The sequence below is a fragment of the Oncorhynchus clarkii genome, chromosome 9 (assembly GCF_045791955.1).
Source record: "Oncorhynchus clarkii lewisi isolate Uvic-CL-2024 chromosome 9, UVic_Ocla_1.0, whole genome shotgun sequence".
NCBI lineage: Eukaryota > Metazoa > Chordata > Actinopteri > Salmoniformes > Salmonidae > Oncorhynchus > Oncorhynchus clarkii.
The window spans coordinates 8831594-8852760 of record NC_092155.1 but is presented as its reverse complement, the minus strand read 5'-3'; the positions used below and the strand labels follow the sequence as shown (position 1 = coordinate 8852760).

Sequence of the window (21167 nt, the reverse complement as noted above, 5' to 3'; positions counted from 1 at the left end):
TGACACATTGGAAAGAATTAACAAAAAAACAGAGCAAACTAGAATGCTATTTGGCCCTACACAGAGAGGACACAGTGGCGAAATACCTGACCACTGTGACTGACCCAAACTTAAGGAAAGCTTTGACTATGTACAGACTCAGTGAGCATAGCCTTGCTATTGAGAAAGGCCACCGTAGGCAGACCTGGCTCTCAAGAGAAGACAGGCTATGTGCTCACTGCCCACAAAATGAGGTGGAAACTGAACTGCACTTCCTAACCTCCTGCCCAATGTATGACCATATTAGAGAGACATATTTCCCTCCGATTACACAGATCCACAAAGAAATCAAAAACAAATCCAATTTTGATAAACTCCCATATCTACTGGGTGAAATTCCACAGTGTGCCATCACAGCAGCAAGATGTGTGACCTGTTGCCACAAGAAAAGGGCAACCAGTGAAGAACACACACCATTGTAAATACAACCCATATTTATGTTTATTCATTTTATCTTGTGTCCTTGAACTATTTCCACATCATTACAACACTGTATATAGACATAATATGACATTTGAAATGTGAGTGTAATGTTTACTGTTCATTTGTATTGTTTATTTCACTTTTATATATTATCTACTTCACTTGCATTGGCAATGTTAACACGTGTTTCCCATAAAGCCCCTTTGAATTGAGATTGGGGAGAGAGAGAGAGTGTGTGAGAGAGAGAGATGAAGAAAGAGGGATAGGGATAGAGACTGAGAGATGGAGGTGGAGAGAGGGGGAATAATGAGGGGAGGAAACGAGGGAGAAGGAAATTAAAAGAAGGAGCTTAGAGAGAGAGAGAGAGAGAGAGGAGAGAGGGAGAGAGGGAGAGAGGAGAGAGGGAGAGAGGAGAGAGGGAGAGAGATGGAGGCGGAGAGAGGGGGAATAATGAGGAGAGGAAACGAGGGAGAAGGAGCTTACCAAGAGTCTGGAAGTTCAATGCCACCATCTGACAGCCGACGTTCCAGAAGAGTTGAGGCATGTAGTTGGAACTGTCTACCCTGGTGCCCTTGGGATAGATACGACTCAGCTGCTTCTTATTGTACTCAACAAACTCAATGGGGGCACTCTTCAGGGTGTCCATACCCTTAGTCTCAACGAACGACGACATCTCAAAATACTTATTCCTCTCTGAGAGAGAGAGGAGAGAGAGAACGAGAGAGAGAGAGAGAGAGAGGAGAGAGGGAGAGAGGAGAGAGAGAGGAGAGAGGGAGAGAGGAGAGAGGAGAGAGGGAGAGGGAGAGAGAGGAGAGAGAGAGAGGAGAGAGGAGAGAGGGAGAGAGAGGAGAGAGAGGAGGGAGAGGGAGAGAGAGAGAGAGGGAGAGAGGGAGAGAGAGAGAATATATTAACATCAGCTAAATAAATCAGTGTGTGTTGGCTGACTATGAACTATGAGTGAGTCATGCTCTACATGAGAGGGGAGGTTAGGCCTCCCACACTCAACACACACTCACTGTTTGCGACCTCAAAGCTCTTGAACTTGACAGGTTCTATGTAGTTGACCAGAGTAGACATCTCCTCTGTTGCGTTCACCTCACTACTAGCAGTACCCTGAGAGAGAGATGGAGAGACAGAGACAGAGAGACTTTGACTTGTCTTTCTTTAATGGCACATCCTCACTTCATTTCATTAAAACCTCACCCACCCCCCTTTAAAAAACAAATATCCCTGTGCTGCATACTCACCTTACCCTCTACCCCACGATACAACGCCACAAATCACAATAACCAAAACCTCACCTCTATAACATTATATCCAACCCATCTTCCCCAGCTATACAGACGCCCCCCCCCCCCCCCCCCCCAAATCTCCTGAAACATCTTCCCCAGCTATACAGACGCCCCCCCCTCGTTCCACTTCATGATTGTGTCCTACTTGTTGTTGATTCTTCACAAAAAAATACAGTTTTATATCTTTATGTTTGAAGCCTGAAATGTGGCAAAAGGTTGCAAAGTTCAAGGGGGCCGAATACTTTCGCAAGGCACTGTACATTGAAGGTTGTGCAATGTAACAGCAATATTTAGACTTAGGGATGCCACCCCTTAGATAAAATACCGAACCGTTCCGTATTTCACTGAAATAATAAACGTTTTGTTTTCGAAATGATAGTTTCCGGATTCGATCATATTAATGACCAAAGGCTCGTATTTCTGTGTGTTATGTTATAGAGACAAAGAGAGAGACAAAAAGAGAGACAGAGACCGAGAGACCGAGAGACCGAGAGACAGAGAGACCGAGAGACCGAGAGACCGAGAGACAGAGAGAGCGAGACAGAGAGAGCGAGACAGAGAGAGCGAGACAGAGAGACCGAGACAGAGAGAGCGAGACAGAGAGACCGAGACCGAGACAGAGAGACAGAGAGACCGAGACCGAGAGAGAGAGACAGAGACAGAGAGACCGACAGACAGAGAGAGACAGAGAGAGACAGAGAGACCGAGACAGAGAGAGACAGAGAGACCGAGACAGAGAGAGACAGAGAGAGAGACCGACACAGAGAGAGACAGACAGAGAGACCGAGACAGAGAGAGACAGAGAGACCGAGACAGAGATACCGAGACAGAGAGAGACAGAGAGACCGAGACAGAGAGAGACAGAGAGACCAAGACAGAGAGACCGAGACAGAGAGACCGAGACAGAGAGACCAAGACAGAGAGACAGAGAGACCGAGACAGAGAGACCAAGACAGAGAGACCAAGACAGAGAGACAGAGAGACCGAGACAGAGAGACAGAGCGACCGAGACAGAGAGACCAAGACAGAGAGACAGAGAGACCGAGACAGAGAGACAGAGCGACCGAGACAGAGAGACCAAGACAGAGAGACAGAGAGACCGAGACAGAGAGACAGAGAGACCGAGACAGAGAGACCGAGACAGAGAGACCGAGACAGAGAGACCGAGACAGAGAGACCGAGACAGAGAGAGAGAGACAGAGAGACCGAGACAGAGAGAGACAGAGAGACCGAGAGACCGAGACAGAGAGAGACCGAGACAGAGAGACCGAGACAGAGAGAGACAGAGAGACCGAGAGACAGAGAGACAGAGAGAGAGAGACCGAGACAGAGAGAGACCGAGACAGAGAGAGACCGAGACAGAGAGACCGAGACAGAGAGACCGAGACAGAGAGAGACAGAGAGACCGAGAGACAGAGAGACAGAGAGAGAGGTCAATAAAAAAAGATACATAGAACCATTGCGTGTTCATTTGCTCACTGGGACGACCCAAGTAAATAGAACCCACTTCAGGGAACAATAAGTGACAATCAATCAATTAGTAGAGGACTCACCTCATCAGAGTTTGGTTTCTTCAGTTCAGCCACTGGTTCCTCTTCCTCCTCCTCATCACTTTCTCCCTCCCCTCCTACCAGAACACATGTAAACATGTTACCTATGTATGTCCATCCATCCCTCTCTCCCACCCCCAGCATGTTTGATTTTTTATTTATTTATTTTTTATTTTACCTTTATTTAACCAGGCAAGTCAGTTAAGAACAAATTCTTATTTTCAATGACGGCCTAGGAACAGTGGGTTAACTGCCTGTTCAGGGGCAGAACGACAGATTTGTACCTTGTCAGCTCGGGGGTTTGAACTCGCAACCTTCCGGTTACTAGTCCAACGCTCTAACCACTAGGCTACCCTGCCGCCCCCATTCAGGAAGTAAACTGACCAATAGATTTGCGAGGATCTCCGTCTTTAACCAGCCTGTCTGCAAGCCTCTCTTCCCCATTGGATAGCAGCTGGCCTCCATCACTGTCACTGAAATGACAGTCTAAACAAACAGAAAATAAATAAATACTTGTCAATATACTGAAAATCACTACAGGAAATACATGTACTGTATACCACTACAGGAAATACATGTACTGTATAATACCACTACAGGAAATACATGTACTGTATAATACCACTACAGGAAATACATGTACTGTATAATACCACTACAGGAAATACATGTACTGTATAATACCACTACAGGAAATACATGTACTGTATAATACCACTACAGGAAATACATGTACTGTATAATACCACTACAGGAAATACATACTCTTGTAAAATATATACTGTATACCACTACAGGAAAAGTCACACGGCACAACATAATACTACATTTGGAAGTGTGTGTAGGTTTGTGTGTGTGTGTGTCCATACTTACTTTACGTGTGTGTGTGTGTGTGTGTGTGTGTGTGTGTGTGTGTGTGTGTGTAGACAGTGAATACCGTTAAGAGGTGAAGCCTGTCCCAGACTGTCCGTCTCTCCGGTCCTCCTCCTCAGACTGCCCCTGGTGGACGCTCTGTGGTGGTGCTTCTTCTTGTTTTTGATCAAGATCTTACCCAGCAGCTCCTGGGGCGACGGTAAGGGCTGAGCTGGGATCAGCTGTTAGAGAAGACATAATACAATACATTAACAGGGCCAGTGTAAGGGCTGGGCTGGGATCAGCTGTTAGAGAAGACATAATACAATACATTAACAGGGCTAGTGTAAGGGCTGAGCTGGGATCAGCTGTTAGAGAAGACATAATACAATACATTAACAGGGCTAGTGTAAGGGCTGAGCTGGGATCAGCTGTTAGAGAAGACATAATACAATACATTAACAGGGCCAGTGTAAGGGCTGGGCTGGGATCAGCTGTTAGAGAAGACATAATACAATACATTAACAGGGCTAGTGTAAGGGCTGAGCTGGGATCAGCTGTTAGAGAACACATAATACAATACATTAACAGGGCTAGTGTAAGGGCTGAGCTGGGATCAGCTGTTAGAGAAGACATAATACAATACATTAACAGGGCTAGTGTAAGGGCTGGGCTGGGATCAGCTGTTAGAGAAGACATAATACAATACATTAACAGGGCTAGTGTAAGGGCTGAGCTGGGATCAGCTGTTAGAGAAGACATAATACAATACATTAACAGGGCTAGTGTAAGGGCTGAGCTGGGATCAGCTGTTAGAGAAGACATAATACAATACATTAACAGGGCTAGTGTAAGGGCTGAGCTGGGATCAGCTGTTAGAGAAGACATAATACAATACATTAACAGGGCTAGTGTAAGGGCTGAGCTGGGATCAGCTGTTAGAGAAGACATAATACAATACATTAACAGGGCTAGTGTAAGGGCTGAGCTGGGATCAGTAGTGTTCCTAATTCACAGGAGGTTGGTGGCCTCTTAATTGGGGAGGACGGGCTCGTGGTAATGGCTGGAGCGGAATACATGGAATGGTGTCAAATACAGCAAAACGTTCAGTTTCCAGCTGTTTCATTCCCTCTGTTCCAGACATTATTAATGTGTCGTCCTCCCCTCAACAGCCTCCACTGTCCTAAAGTAGCCCCAACCGACGGTTTACCTCCCGCTAAGCCAGGGCCGTGTTTCTCTCTGCTAAATTGGTTGTTTCTTTTCAATTGAATGTCCAAATAATAGCTGGCCTGCTGAGGGGAGTTCCTAACTAATCCGTGACCTTCCTGACCTCTCATTCCTGATCCCAGACTCACCGGGTATTTCTCCAGAGGGTCGATGAGAAGGGCGTCTCCAAAGATACTTTGACAATACTCCGCCATCTTGGCCTGCTGCTTCGCCCTGCGAGAGACAGAACATAATATAACATTTGAAAACCTTTGTAGGTGTTTACTAATGTTTCCCTTGTTTATTTTTAATTTTGTCTATTTCATTTACTTTGGCAACATATATGTTTCAGATAAAGCCCATTGAATTGAAGGTTCTCAGGATTTCCCTTCTCACTACCCAGAATGCTTCACTCACGAGTCAACATGGTTTTCGAAGGAGAGGATGAGGGGATAGGGAGAGGCCTTGAACGCACTTTCTGCTATCGCTTCAATCACCTCCTTCACACAGAGAGAGAGAGAGAGAGAGAGAGAGAGAGAGAGAGAGAGAGAAAGAGGTAGAGAGAGAGAGAATATATTAGGCAGGTGATCATCATATACAATGTAGTACACTGATGTGAGGACCAGCACTATATAGAAATCATTTCAGACTTATGGTAAACCTTCAAGGTTGTGTCAGTGGTCATGGTGAAGCTGTGTGTGATGAAGTACACACACACACACGCACACACACACGCACGCACACACACACGCACGCACACACGCACGCACACACACACGCACACACACACACACCTTGAAGGGTATCTCTGTGGTCATGGTGAAGCCGTGTGTGATGTAAGGTTCTTCGTCCTGCGGCCGTCCCTTCCAACAGTCCAGCTCTATACAGCGACAACCGGTCAGTAACACCTGGCGATACATCTCCACCGACGACAGACCTGTCAGCTGACCAACTGGGGAAGAGGAGGAGGAGGGGACACCTTTACACCAATCAGATTGTCTGTGTGTACAGTATGTGTGTATGTGTGAGTATTAACCTGTGAGGTAGGTGTTGTGTGTCTAACAGTGTGTTGTGTGTCTAACAGTGTGTTGTGTGTCTAACAGTGTGTTGTGTGTCTAACAGTGTGTGTACCTGTGAGGTAGGTGTTGTGGGAAGAGTTGATAAAGTAGTGGGACAGGGGCTGGTTCATATCATCTATGATGTCCAGTCTCTCTGGAGGGACCATGGAATTCTCCTCTCCTCCTAGATACCTGCTGAACCCCATCAGACTGATCTGATCTGGAGAGAGGAGGGAGGGAGAGAGAGATGAGGGAGAGCGAGAGAGAGAGATGGAGAGAGAGATAGAGATGGGGAGAGAGAGAGAGAGAGAAAGAGGGAGAGAGATGGAGGGAGAGAGATGGAGAGAGGGAGAGGAAGAGAGAGATGGAGATGGGGAGAGAGAGAGAGAGGGAGAGAGATGGAGAGAGAGAGAGAGAGAGAGAGAGAGAGAGAGAGAGAGAGAGAGAGAGAGACAGAGAGGGAGGGAGAGAGAGAGAGGGAGAGAGGGAGAGAGAGGGATAAAGAGATGGAGAGAGAGGGAGAGAGATAGGGAGAGAGATAGGGAGAGAGAGAGGGAGAGAGATAGAGAAAGAGAGAGAGAGATGGAGAGAGAGAAAAATAAAAGGATAGTGAGATAGAGAGAAGATCAGACAACTAGAAACTAATAACGTTGTCATGTAAAGTGGAAATGTGTGTTTGGCTCAAACAGACATCAAACCAGAGAATCAATAGCACCTCACCAACAAGATAATCAAGTCAAATACAGTGGGGAGAACAAGTATTTGATACACTGCTGATTTTGCAGGTTTTCCTACTTATAAAGCATGTAGGGGTCTGTAATTTTTATCATAGGTACACTTCAACTGTGAGAGATGGAATTTAAAACAAAAATCCAGGAAAATCACATTGTATGATTTGTAAGTAATTAAATTGCATTTTATTGCATGACATAAGTATTTGATACATCAGAAAAGCAGAACTTAATATTTGGTACAGAAACCTTTGTTTGCAATTACAGAGATCATACGTTTCCTGTAGTTCTTGACCAGGTTTGCACACACTGCAGCAGGGATTTTGGCCCACTCCTCCATACAGACCTTCTCCAGATCCTTCAGGTTTCGGGGCTGTCGCTGGGCAATACGGACTTTCAGCTCCCTCCAAAGATTTTCTATTGGGTTCAGGTCTGGGGACTGGCTAGGCCACTCCAGGACCTTGAGATGCTTCTTACGGAGCCACTCCTTAGTTGCCCTGGCTGTGTGTTTCGGGTCGTTGTCATGCTGGAAGACCCAGCCACGACCCATTTTCAATGCTCTTACTGAGGGAAGGAGGGAAGGATCTCCTCAATACGGTGCAGTCATCCTGTCCCCTTTGCAGAAAAGCATCCCCAAATAATTATGTTTCCACCGTCATCTATGTTGACCGTCATCTTGAACTTCTTCCATTTTCTAATAATTGCGCCAACAGTTGTTGCCTTCTCACCAAGCTGCTTGCCTATTGTCCTGTAGCCCATCCCAGCCTTGTGCAGGTCTACAATTTTATCCCTGATGTCCTTACACAGCTCTCTGGTCTTGGCCATTGTGGAGAGGTTGGAGTCTGTTTGATTGAGTGTGTGGACAGTGTATGTCTTTTATACAGGCAACGAGTTCAAACAGGTGCAGTTAATACAGGTAATGAGTGGAGAACAATCTTACTGGTTGGTAGGTGATCAAATACTTATGTCATGCAATAAAATGCAAATGAATTACTTAAAAATCATACAATGTGATTTTCTGGATGTTTGTTTTATATTCCGTCTCTTACAGTTGAAGTTTACCTATGATAAAAATTACAGACCTCTACATGCATTGTAAGTAGGGAAACCTGCAAAATCGGCAGTGTATCTAATACTTGTTCTCCCCACTGTATATCATCATGAACCCACACTATTTCCCCCCTCTCTCCAGCTGGCTGGCATTATACCCCCATTTCTCCAGCTGGCTGGCATTAACCTCCCCCTTCTCTCCAGCTGGCTGGCATTACCCCACTCTCTCCAGCTGGCTGGCATTACCCCCTCTCCCCAGCTGGCTGGCATTATACCCCCCTTCTCTCTAGCTGGCTGGCATTATACCCCCCTCTCTCCAGCTGGCTGGCATTACCCCCCTCTCTCCAGCTGGCTGGCATTACCCCCCTCTCTCCAGCTGGCTGGCATTACCCCCCCCTCTCTCCAGCTGGCTGGCATTATACCCCTCTCTCTCCAGCTGGCTGGCATTACCCCCCTCTCTCCAGCTGGCTGGAATTACCCCCCCTCTCTCCAGCTGGCTGGCAATACCTCTCCCCCTCTCTCTCTCCAGCTGGCTGGCATTACCCCCCTCTCTCCAGCTGGCTGGCATTACCCCCCTCTCTCCAGCTGACTGGCAATTACCTCCCCCCTCTCTCTCTCCAGCTGGCTGACATTACCTCCCCCCTCTCTCTCTCCAGCTGGCTGGCATTACCTCCCCCTCTCTCTCTCCAGCTGGCTGGCAATACCCCCCTCCCTCTCCAGCTGGCTGGCACTGTCCCCCCCCCCTCTCCAGCTGGCTGGCATCATCCCCCCCTCTCTCTCCAGCTGGCTGGCCTCTCTCTCCAGCTGGCTGGCATAACCCCCCCTCTCTCTCCAGCTGGCTGGCATTACCCCCCCCTCCTCTCTCTCCAGCTGGCTGGCATTACCCCCCCCCCCCTCCCTCTCCAGCTGGCTGGCAATACCCCCCCCTCTCCAGCTGGCTGGAATTATCCCCCCTCTCTCTCCAGCTGGCTGGCATTACCCCCCCTCTCTCTCAAGCTGGCTGGCATTACCCCCCCCTCTCTCTCCAGCTGGCTGGCATTACCCCCCCCCCCCTCCCTCTCCAGCTGGCTGGCAATAACCCCCCCCCCCCTCTCCAGCTGGCTGGCATTGCTCCCCCCCTTTCTCTCCAGCTGGCTGGCATTGTTCCCCCCCTTTCTCTCCAGCTGGCTGGCATTACCCCTCCCCCCTCCAGCTGGCTGGCATTACCCCTCCCTCTCCAGCTGGCTGGCATTATCCCCCCTCTCTCTCCAGCTGGCTGGCATTGCTCCCCCCTCCCTCTCCAGCTGGCTGGCATTATCCCTCCCCCTCCCTCTCTAGCTGGCTGGCATTATCCCCCCCACTCTCTCTCCAGCTGGCTGGCATTATCCCCCCCCACTCTCTCTCCAGCTGGCTGGCATTATCCCCCCCCTCTCTCTCCAGCTGACTGGCAATACCCCCCCCCCTCTCCAGCTGGCTGCCACTGTTCCCCCCCTCCCTCTCCAGCTGGCTGGCATTACCCCTCCCCCCCTCTCCAGCTGGCTGGCATTGCTCCCCCTCACCTCTCTCTCCAGCTGGCTGGCATTTTCCCCCCTCACCTCTCTCTCCAGCTGGCTGGCATTACTCCCCCCTCACCTCTCTCTCCAGCTGGCTGGCATTACTCCCCCCCTCACCTCTCTCTCCAGCTGGCTTGCATTACTCACCCCTCACCTCTCTCCAGCTGGCTGGCATTACTCCCCCCCTCACACCTCTCTCCAGCTGGCTGGCATTACTCCCCTCTCACCTCTCTCCAGCTGGCTGGCATTACTCCCCCCTCACCTCTCTCCAGCTGGCTGGCATTACTCCCCCCCTCACCTCTCTCTCCAGCTGGCTTGCATTACTCCCCCCTCACCTCTCTCCAGCTGGCTGGCATTGCTCTGGTATTTCTCCATCAGTTGTCTGATCTGCTCTCTCTTCAGCGGAGGATACAGCACCTCGTTGAGACGAGAGTCTCTCTGACGACGGTTTATAAAGTCTGTCAACTGATCCAGGGAGAGGAAGGGCTTCCCCTTAGAACCACTGGGAGGGAGGGGGGATAGGGAGAGATGGAGCAGGCATATAGTTGGTTAGAGAGAGATTAGGTTGGTAGAGCAGGCATAGAGTTGGTTAGAGAGAGAGATTATGTTGGTAGAGCAGGCATAGAGTTGGTTAGAGAGAGATTAGGTTGGTAGAGCAGGCATAGAGTTGGTTAGAGAGAGAGATTAGGTTGGTAGAGCAGGCATAGAGTTGGTTAGAGAGAGAGAGAGATTAGGTTGGTAGAGCAGGCATAGAGTTGGTTAGAGAGAGAGAGAGATTAGGTTGGTAGAGCAGGCATAGAGTTGGTTAGAGAGAGATTAGGTTGGTAGAGCAGGCATAGAGTTGGTTAGAGAGATATTAGGTTGGTAGAGCAGGCATAGAGTTGGTTAGAGAGAAATTAGGTTGGTAGAGCAGGCATAGAATTGGTTAGAGAGAGAGAGATTAGGTTGGTAGAGCAGGCATAGAGTTGGTTAGAGAGAGAGAGATTAGGTTGGTAGAGCAGGCATAGAGTTGGTTAGAGAGAGCGAGAATAGGTTGGTAGAGCAGACAGAGTTGGTTAGAGAGAGATTAGGTTAGTAGAGCAGGCATAGAGTTGGTTAGAGAGAGAGAGATTAGGTTGGTAGAGCAGGCATAGAGTTGGTTAGAGAGAGAGAGATTAGGTTGGTAGAGCAGGCATAGAGTTGGTTAGAGAGAGATTAGGTTGGTAGAGCAGGCATAGAGTTGGTTAGAGAGAGCGAGAATAGGTTGGTAGAGCAGACAGAGTTGGTTAGAGAGAGATTAGGTTAGTAGAGCAGGCATAGAGTTGGTTAGAGAGAGAGATTAGGTTGGTAGAGCATGCATAGAGTTGGTTAGAGAGAGAGATTAGGTTGTTAGAGCAGGCATAGAGTTGGTTAGAGAGAGAGATTAGGTTGGTAGAGCAGGGATAGAGTTGGTTAGAGAGAGAGATTAGGTTGGTAGAGCAGGCATAGAGTTGATTAGAGAGAGATTAAATTGGTAGAGCAGGCATAGAATTGGTTAGAGAGAGAGAGATTAGGTTGCTAGAGCAGGCATAGAGTTGGTTAGAGAGAGAGATTAGGTTGGTAGAGCGAGAATAGGTTGGTAGAGCAGACAGAGTTGGTTAGAGAGAGATTAGGTTAGTAGAGCAGGCATAGAGTTGGTTAGAGAGAGAGATTAGGTTGGTAGAGCATGCATAGAGTTGGTTAGAGAGAGAGATTAGGTTGTTAGAGCAGGCATAGAGTTGGTTAGAGAGAGAGATTAGGTTGGTAGAGCAGGGATACAGTTGGTTAGAGAGAGAGATTAGGTTGGTAGAGCAGGCATAGAGTTGATTAGAGAGAGATTAAATTGGTAGAGCAGGCATAGAATTGGTTAGAGAGAGAGAGATTAGGTTGTTAGAGCAGGCATAGAGTTGGTTAGAGAGAGAGATTAGGTTGGTAGAGCAGGCATAGAGTTGGTTAGAGAGAGAGAGAGATTAGGTTGGTAGAGCAGGCATAGAGTTGGTTAGAGAGAGATTAGGTTGGTAGAGCAGGCATAGAGTTGGTTAGAGAGAGAGATTATGTTGGTAGAGCAGGCATAGAGTTGGTTAGAGAGAGATTAGGTTGGTAGAGCAGGCATAGAGTTGGTTAGAGAGAGAGAGATTAGGTTGGTAGAGCAGGCATAGAGTTGGTTAGAGATAGATTAGGTTGGGAGAGCAGGCATAGAGTTGGTTAGAGAGAGAGATTATGTTGGTAGAGCAGGCATAGAGTTGGTTAGAGAGATTAGGTTGGTAGAGCAGGCATAGAGTTGGTTAGAGAGAGAGAGATTAGGTTGGTAGAGCAGGCATAGAGTTGGTTAGAGAGAGAGAAATTAGGTTGGTAGAGCAGGCATAGAGTTGGTTAGAGAGAGAGAGATTAGGTTGGTAGAGCAGGCATAGAGTTGGTTAGAGAGAGAGAGATTAGGTTGGTAGAGCAGGCATAGAGTTGGTTAGAGAGAGAGATTAGGTTGGTAGAGCAGGCATAGAGTTGGTTAGAGAGAGAGAGATTAGGTTGGTAGAGAAGGCATAGAGTTGGTTAGAGATAGAGAGATTAGGTTGGTAGAGCAGGCATAGAGTTGGTTAGAGAGAAATTAGGTTGGTAGAGCAGGCATAGAATTGGTTAGAGAGAGAGATTAGGTTGGTAGAGCAGGCATAGAGTTGGTTAGAGAGAGAGATTAGGTTGGTAGAGCAGGCATAGAGTTGGTTAGAGAGAGATTAGGTTGGTAGAGCAGGCATAGAGTTGGTTAGAGAGAGCGAGAATAGGTTGGTAGAGCAGACAGAGTTGGTTAGAGAGAGATTAGGTTAGTAGAGCAGGCATAGAGTTGGTTAGAGAGAGAGATTAGGTTGGTAGAGCATGCATAGAGTTGTTTAGAGAGAGAGATTAGGTTGTTAGAGCAGGCATAGAGTTGGTTAGAGAGAGAGATTAGGTTGGAAGAGCAGGGATAGAGTTGGTTAGAGAGAGAGATTAGGTTGGTAGAGCAGGCATAGAGTTGATTAGAGAGAGATTAAATTGGTAGAGCAGGCATAGAATTGGTTAGAGAGAGAGAGATTAGGTTGCTAGAGCAGGCATAGAGTTGGTTAGAGAGAGAGATTAGGTTGGTAGAGCGAGAATAGGTTGGTAGAGCAGACAGAGTTGGTTAGAGAGAGATTAGGTTAGTAGAGCAGGCATAGAGTTGGTTAGAGAGAGAGATTAGGTTGGTAGAGCATGCATAGAGTTGGTTAGAGAGAGAGATTAGGTTGTTAGAGCAGGCATAGAGTTGGTTAGAGAGAGAGATTAAATTGGTAGAGCAGGGATAGAGTTGGTTAGAGAGAGAGATTAGGTTGGTAGAGCAGGCATAGAGTTGATTAGAGAGAGATTAAATTGGTAGATCAGGCATAGAATTGGTTAGAGAGAGAGAGATTAGGTTGTTAGAGCAGGCATAGAGTTGGTTAGAGAGAGAGATTAGGTTGGTAGAGCAGGCATAGAGTTGGTTAGAGAGAGAGATTAGGTTGGTAGAGCAGGCATAGAGTTGGTTAGAGAGAGAGATTAGGTTGGTAGAGCAGGCATAGAGTTGGTTAGAGAGAGAGATTAGGTTGGTAGAGCAGGCATAGAGTTGGTTAGAGAGAGAGATTAGGTTGGTAGAGCAGGCATAGAGTTGGTTAGAGAGAGATTAGGTTGGTAGAGCAGGCATAGAGTTGGTTAGAGAGAGAGATTAGGTTGGTAGAGCAGGCATAGAGTTGGTTAGAGAGAGAGATTAGGTTGTTATGGTCTGTTGCGTTGTGTGATGTAATAATGTGTCTAACACTGTATGAGAAAGGATGTATACAGCGAGTAACTGTGTGTGTGTGTGTGTGTGTGTGTGTGCACTCGAGTGTTTGTTGTGAGTATGTTTGTGTGTGCATTCGTGTGTGTGTGTGTGTGTGTGTGTGTGTGTGTGTGTGTGTGTGTGTGTGTGTGTGTGTGTGTGTGTGACTCACAGCTCTACGAAGATGCGTTCTATCTCAGGTCGGAGACAGAGACTGTGGAGAAAGCTCTGGAACATATCACAAGTAAAGTCGTCTGGCTTAATGCCCTCTGCCTGGAGAGAGGGATGGAGAGAGGATGGAGAGTGTGGAGAGGAGGATGGAGGTGGAGAGGGGGATGACAGATGGATGGAGGTGGAGAGGGGATGGAGAGAGGATGGAGAGAGGGTGGAGAGAGGATGGAGAGAGGATGGAGAGTGTGGAGAGGAGGATGGAGGTGGAGAGGGGGATGACAGATGGATGGAGGTGGAGAGGGGATGGAGAGAGGGTGGAGAGGAGGATGGAGGTAGAGAGGGGGATGGAGGTGGAGAGAGGGATGGAGAGAGGATGGAGAGAGGGTGGAGAGGAGGATGGAGGTGGAGAGGGGGATGGAGGTGGAGGGGGATGACAGATGGATGGAGGTGGAGAGAGGGATGGAGGTGGATGGAGGTGGAGATGGAGGTGGAGAGGGGGATGAGAGATGAATGGAGGTGGAGAGAGGGATGGAGGTGGAGAGAGGGATGGAGGTGGAGAGAGGGATGGAGGTGGAGAGAGGGATGAAGGTGGAGAGAGGGATGGAGGTGGAGAGAGGGATGGAGGTGGAGAGAGGGATGGAGGTGGAGAGGGGGATGGAGGTGGAGAGAGGGATGAGAGATGGATGGAGGTGGAGAGGGGATGGAGGTGGAGAGGGGATGGAGAGAGGGTGGAGAGGGGATGGAGAGAGGGTGGAGACAGGATGGAGGTGGAGAGAGGGATGGAGGTGGAGAGAGGGATGGAGAGAGGGATGGAGGTGGAGAGAGGGATGGAGGTGGAGAGAGGGATGGAGGTGGAGAGAGGGATGGAGGTGGAGAGAGGGATGGAGAAGTGGAGAGGGGATGGAGAGAGGGATGGCGGTGGAGAGAGGGATGGAGGTGGAGAGAGGGATGGAGAGAGGGATGGAGAGAGGGATGGAGGTGGAGAGGGGAGGGAGAGAATGAGAGGGATGAGGTGGAGAGAGGGATGGAGGTGGAGAGGGGATGAGAGAGAGATGGAGGTGGAGAGAGGATGAGAGAGGGATGGAGGTGGAGAGAGCATGAGAGAGGGATGGAGGTGGAGAGAGGATGAGAGAGGGATGGAGGTGGAGAGGGGATGAGAGAGGGATGGAGGTGGAGAGAGGATGAGAGAGGGATGGAGGTGGAGAGGGGATGAGAGAGGGATGGAGGTGGAGAGAGGATGAGAGAGGGATGGAGGTGGAGAGAGGATGAGAGAGGGATGGAGGTGGAGAGAGGATGAGAGAGGGATGGAGGTGGAGAGAGGATGAGAGAGGGATGGAGGTGGAGGTGATGGAGAGAGGGATGGAGGTGGAGAGGGGATGAGAGAGGGATGGAGGTGGAGAGAGGGATGGAGGTGGAGAGGGGATGAGAGAGGGATGGAGGTGGAGAGAGGATGAGAGAGGGATGGAGGTGGAGAGAGGGATGGAGGTGGAGAGGGATGGAGGTGGAGAGGGGATGAGAGAGGGATGGAGGTGGAGAGAGGGATGGAGGTGGAGAGAGGGATGGAGAGAGGGATGGAGGTGGAGAGAGGGATGGAGGTGGAGAGAGGGATGGAGGTGGAGAGAGGGATGGAGAAGTGGAGAGGGGATGGAGAGAGGGATGGCGGTGGAGAGAGGGATGGAGGTGGAGAGAGGGATGGAGGTGGAGAGAGGGATGGAGAGAGGGATGGAGGTGGAGAGGGGAGGGAGAGAATGAGAGGGATGAGGTGGAGAGAGGGATGGAGGTGGAGAGGGGATGAGAGAGAGATGGAGGTGGAGAGAGGATGAGAGAGGGATGGAGGTGGAGAGAGCATGAGAGAGGGATGGAGGTGGAGAGAGGATGAGAGAGGGATGGAGGTGGAGAGAGGATGAGAGAGGGATGGAGGTGGAGAGGGGATGAGAGAGGGATGGAGGTGGAGAGAGGATGAGAGAGGGATGGAGGTGGAGAGGGGATGAGAGAGGGATGGAGGTGGAGAGGGGATGAGAGAGGGATGGAGGTGGAGAGAGGATGAGAGAGGGATGGAGGTGGAGAGAGGATGAGAGAGGGATGGAGGTGGAGAGAGGATGAGAGAGGGATGGAGGTGGAGGTGATGGAGAGAGGGATGGAGGTGGAGAGGGGATGAGAGAGGGATGGAGGTGGAGAGAGGGATGGAGGTGGAGAGGGGATGAGAGAGGGATGGAGGTGGAGAGAGGATGAGAGAGGGATGGAGGTGGAGAGAGGGATGGAGGTGGAGAGGGATGGAGGTGGAGAGGGATGGAGGTGGAGAGGGGATGAGAGAGGGATGGAGGTGGAGAGAGGGATGGAGGTGGAGAGGGGATGAGAGAGGGATGGAGGTGGAGAGGGGATGAGAGAGGGATGGAGGTGGAGAGGGGGAGATGAGGGGGAAGAGAAGAGAAGAGTGTCAGTCGAAAGGTTGGGTAGTCCAGAACTATGGGTGACTGATCTGGAGTCAGCTGACAGAGAACACATAATGCAATACATTAACAGGGTTAGTGTAAAGGCTGATCTGGAGTCAGTTCCTAATGCACAGCTGTAGTTAGATAAATGTGTAGAAGAATCCTTAAAGGTTGACTTCACTTCCTGATTCGATCTCATTTTACATTTGGTTTATTAAGAAATGATAGTGGTCCTGAATAGTAGTAGTTGGTTTAGGGGGTGTGGTTTAGGGGGTGTGGTTCCAGGGGTGTGGTTCCGGGGGTGTGGTTCCGGGGGTGTGGTTCCGGGGGTGTGGTTCCGGGGGTGTGGTTCCGGGGGGTGTGGTTTAAGTGTGTTCGCAGGTGGGAAGAGTTAGACCAATTATTTTGGCAAATTAGTGTCACCGGGCTGATGTGCGACCGTGGCAAAGTGGCTTAAACTTTGGACAGCTTATCTCCGGGGATAGTTAATAAATTACACAACGTAAATGAGACAATATTTTCATGTTGCACACCTTCTAGTTCTCATTAAATGCTTTCAATATTTATTTATACATTTCTACTGTTTTTAGACTAGCGGAATTTTAACATGTCTCATGTACTTTGTGCAATTTACCGATGGTCCCTAACTAGTCCCATAGAGATATCCAAAGTCAACCCAAATTTCAGCTACACTCCAAATTGATGATGACCTCTGTGCTCCCAGCTGTGGGCATGTGGGCAGCATTAAAGTGAACCCAACATTAACTTGCTTTGTAATGCAGTCATGACCACAAATCTCACAAAACTCAGTTTTGGCCGTGACTGACTTTATGACCAAAATGATCCCATTTACACTTTGTAGTCAATTTTGACACTAGAATAAACCTTTCCGACTCATATTGATGCCAGATATGGGCTGTTTTCTAAATGAGAAGTTGATATTTAGAGGCAGTTGCTCTTTACCAGTCAGTTAACCAGTTCTACCAGCAGGGGGCAGCATAGGACAATAACACACACACTAACACACAGGCCTGCTAAGACTGGCCAGCAGTTACCATGGCAACACACTATGTTGCCAAGACACTGGTGTGTGTGTGTGTGTGTGTGTGTGTGTGTGTGTGTGTGTGTGTGTAGGGAGAAATGGACAGAGGTCAACGACAAGGGGACCACACCTGGTTACGGAGGAAACAGAAGTTGACCTTTGAACCTGACTGTGCATAGCTCTCAGCAGTTCACATGCTGCTGCCCTGAAAACCAACATCAGATAATCTGATCTAGGAGCAGTTTGACCTTTTCAATTATAATAAATTACATTACAAGGGTGTGTGTGTGAGGGGGGGGGGGGTGGACCTGATCCTAGAGCACTATACATGCATGTCTTGTTTTATTAATAAAGATGACGGTATTGATGACTCTGGGTAAATGAAGCATTATGGATCTGTTATGAAGTAATGGATATCTGTGATTGGTTGATTACCTTGTTGGTGACCAGACCGCACTGTTCCAGTGCTGTCTCCACTCTCTTCTTGTCAGAGAACATCTTGAGAATGCTGAGAGACAGACGGAGACAGAGAGATGAAGACAGGATTGTTCAAACATTGTGCATTTAAAATTAATTGAGGGGGAGAGAGACGCAGGGAGAGAGAGAGAGAGAGAGATGCAGGGAGAGAGAGAGAGAGACAGACGCAGGGAGAGAGAGAGAGAGAGAGAAAGACAGACGCAGGGAGAGAGAGAGAGAGAGAGAGAGACACAGGGAGAGAGAGAGAGAGAGAGACGCAGGGAGAGAGAGAGAGAGAGACGCAGGGAGAGAGAGAGAGAGAGAGACGCAGGGAGAGAGAGAGAGAGAGACGCAGGGAGAGAGAGACGCGGGGAGAGAGAGACGTGGGGAGAGAGACACGCGGGGAGAGAGAGAGACGCAGGGAGAGAGAGAGAGAGAGAGACGCAGGGAGAGAGAGAGAGAGAGACGCGGGGAGAGAGAGACGTGGGGAGAGAGAGACGCGGGGAGAGAGAGACGCAGGGAGAGAGAGACGCAGGGAGAGAGAGAGAGAGACGCAGGGAGAGTGGGAGAGAGAGACGCAGGGAGAGTGGGAGAGAGAGACGCAGGGAGAGTGGGAGAGAGAGACGCACGGAGAGTGGGAGAGAGAGACGCGGGGAGAGAGAGACGTGGGGAGAGAGAGACGTGGGGAGAGAGAGACGCGGGGAGAGAGAGAGAGACGCAGGGAGAGAGAGAGAGACGCAGGGAGAGAGAGAGAGACGCAGGGAGAGAGAGAGAGACGCAGGGAGAGAGAGAGAGAGAGAGAGACGCAGGGAGAGAAAGACGTGGGGAGAGAGAGACGCGGGGAGAGAGAGAGAGACGCGGGGAGAGAGAGAGAGACGCAGGGAGAGAGAGAGAAACGCAGGGAGAGAGAGAGAGAGACGCAGGGAGAGAGAGAGAGAGACGCAGGGAGAGTGGGAGAGAGAGACGCAGGGAGAGTGGGAGAGAGAGACGCAGGGAGAGTGGGAGAGAGAGACGCAGGGAGAGAGAGAGAGACGCAGGGAGAGAGAGAGAGACGCAGGGAGAGTGAGAGAGACGCAGGGAGAGGGAGAGAGACGCAGGGAGAGAGAGAGAGACGCAGGGAGAGAGAGAGAGACGCAGGGAGAGAGAGAGAGACGCAGGGAGAGAGAGAGAGACGCAGGGAGAGAGAGAGAGACGCAGGGAGAGAGAGAGAGACGCAGGGAGAGAGAGAGAGACGCAGGGAGAGAGAGAGAGACTGAGGGAGAGAGAGAGAGACGCAGGGAGAGTGGGAGAGAGAGACGCAGGGAGAGTGGGAGAGAGAGACGCAGGGAGAGTGGGAGAGAGAGACGCAGGGAGAGTGGGAGAGAGAGACGCAGGGAGAGAGAGAGAGACGCAGGGAGAGAGAGAGAGACGCAGGGAGAGTGAGAGAGACGCAGGGAGAGAGAGAGACGCAGGGAGAGAGAGAGAGACGCAGGGAGAGAGAGAGAGACGCAGGGAGAGAGAGAGAGACGCAGGGAGAGAGAGAGAGACGCAGGGAGAGAGAGAGAGACGCAGGGAGAGAGAGAGAGACGCAGGGAGAGAGAGAGAGACGCAGGGAGAGAGAGATAGACTCAGGGAGAGAGAGAGAGACGCAGGGAGAGAGAGAGAGACGCAGGGAAAGAGAGAGAGACGCAGGGAGAGAGAGAGAGACGCAGGGAGAGAGAGAGAGACGCAGGGAGAGTGAGAGAGACGCAGGGAGAGTGGGAGAGAGAGACGCAGGGCGAGTGGGAGAGAGAGACGCAGGGAGAGTGGGAGAGAGAGACGCAGGGAGAGTGGGAGAGAGAGACGCAGGGAGAGTGGGAGAGAGAGACGCAGGGAGAGTGGGAGAGAGACGCAGGGAGAGTGGGAGAGAGAGACGCAGGGAGAGTGGGAGAGAGAGACGCAGGGAGAGAGAGAGAGACGCAGGGAGAGAGAGAGAGAAGCAGGGAGAGAGAGAGACGCAGGGAGAGAGAGAGAGACGCAGGGAGAGAGAGAGAGACGCAGGGAGAGAGAGAGAGACGCAGGGAGAGAGAGAGAGACGCAGGGAGAGAGAGAGAGACGCAGGGAGAGAGAGAGAGAGAGACGCAGGGAGAGAGAGAGAGCAACAGAGGGAGGAAGTGAAACTGGGAAAGAAAGTAGAGTTCCGTCAGGAACAGCAGAAGTGTCTCACTTCTTCACTGGAATCTTTCCATCTTGATTCACCTGCAACTTTAACTTGGTGTATCTGTGTGAGAGAGAGAGAGAGAGAGAGAGAGAGAGAGACAGAGACAGAGACAGAAAGATAATTACTTGACACATTGGAAAGAATTGTGGACAGGTTGTGGACAGGTGTCTTTTATACTGATAACAAGTTCAAACAGGTGCCATTAATACAGGTAACGAGTGGAGGACAGAGGAGCCTCTTAAAGAAGTAGTTACAGGTCTGTGAGAGCCATAAATCTTGCTTGTTTGTAGGTGACCAAATACTTTTTTTCCACCATAATTTGCAAATAAATTCATTAAAAATCCTACAATGTGATTTTTTTCATTTTGTCTGTCATAGTTGAAGTGTACCTATGATGAAAATTACAGGCCTCTCTCATCTTTTTAAGTGGGAGAACTTGCACAATATATTTCCACAGGGAAGTTTTCATGACAATCGGTACATACACACGACTTACGCTTTGAGGAGGAAGGTGTTGCGAGATGCATTCTGGGACAGAATGTTTGTGGCTAGTTTAAAGAGCTCCTCTGTCCACACCTGAACACACACACACACAGTTAACAATGATTCATAAAAACAGCGATACACACACGATCAGCTATTACCATCATTGCCGCACGCACACACACACACACACACACACACACACACACACACACACACACACACACACACACACACACACACACACACACACACACACACACACACACACACACACACACACACACACAACAAAAAAGGTAGTGTTCCAAATGTAACCTTATTCCCTACATAGTGCACTACTTTAGACCAGGACTGGTACCCTATTCCCTATATAGTGCACTACTTTAGACCAGGACTGGCACCCTATTCCCTATATAGTGCACTACTTTAGACCAGGACTGGCACCCTATTCCCTATATAGTGCACTACTTTAGACCAGGACTGGCACCCTATTCCCTATATAGTGCACTACTTTAGACCAGGACTGGCACCCTATTCCCTATATAGTGCACTACTTTAGACCAGGACTGGCACCCTATTCCCTATATAGTGCACTACTTTAGACCAGGACTGGCACCCTATTTCCTATATAGTGCACTACTTTAGACCAGGGCTGGCACCCTAGTCCCTATATAGTGCACTACTTTAGACGCAGGGAGGGAGAGAGAATCTGTTATCTTACACTTTCAAACTAAATTGGGTGTAATAATGAAGTTGACCTAACCATGTTTCATTTAGTTTAGAAACCAACCATTACATTGGCTAGTTACACAGAGAGACAGATACAGAGAGAGGCAGACAGACAGACAGACACAGAGAGAGACAGACAGACAGAC

The 21167-nt window shown here is 49.5% G+C and overlaps 1 protein-coding gene across 2 annotated transcripts in view; it reads right to left on the bottom strand.

Moving 5' to 3' along the window:
- Positions 1–21167, bottom strand: part of LOC139415807 (1-phosphatidylinositol 4,5-bisphosphate phosphodiesterase beta-3-like) — a 108561-nt gene that overhangs the window by 29940 nt on the left and 57454 nt on the right. For both annotated transcript variants that reach the window (XR_011635020.1, XM_071163914.1), the window contains exons 5-18: positions 20303–20382; positions 19813–19866; positions 17607–17679; positions 13699–13799; positions 10069–10235; positions 6494–6640; positions 6157–6314; positions 5780–5862; positions 5512–5596; positions 4242–4398; positions 3689–3790; positions 3308–3381; positions 1479–1575; positions 946–1155 (exon numbers count right to left, since the gene is read on the bottom strand). Coding sequence is in view for 1 of the 2 variants with exons in the window: in XM_071163914.1 (XP_071020015.1) it covers positions 946–1155; positions 1479–1575; positions 3308–3381; positions 3689–3790; positions 4242–4398; positions 5512–5596; positions 5780–5862; positions 6157–6314; positions 6494–6640; positions 10069–10235; positions 13699–13799; positions 17607–17679; positions 19813–19866; positions 20303–20382 (1588 nt within the window). In the remaining variant the exon portion in view is untranslated. The remainder of the gene's footprint in view (positions 1–945; positions 1156–1478; positions 1576–3307; positions 3382–3688; positions 3791–4241; positions 4399–5511; positions 5597–5779; positions 5863–6156; positions 6315–6493; positions 6641–10068; positions 10236–13698; positions 13800–17606; positions 17680–19812; positions 19867–20302; positions 20383–21167) is intronic.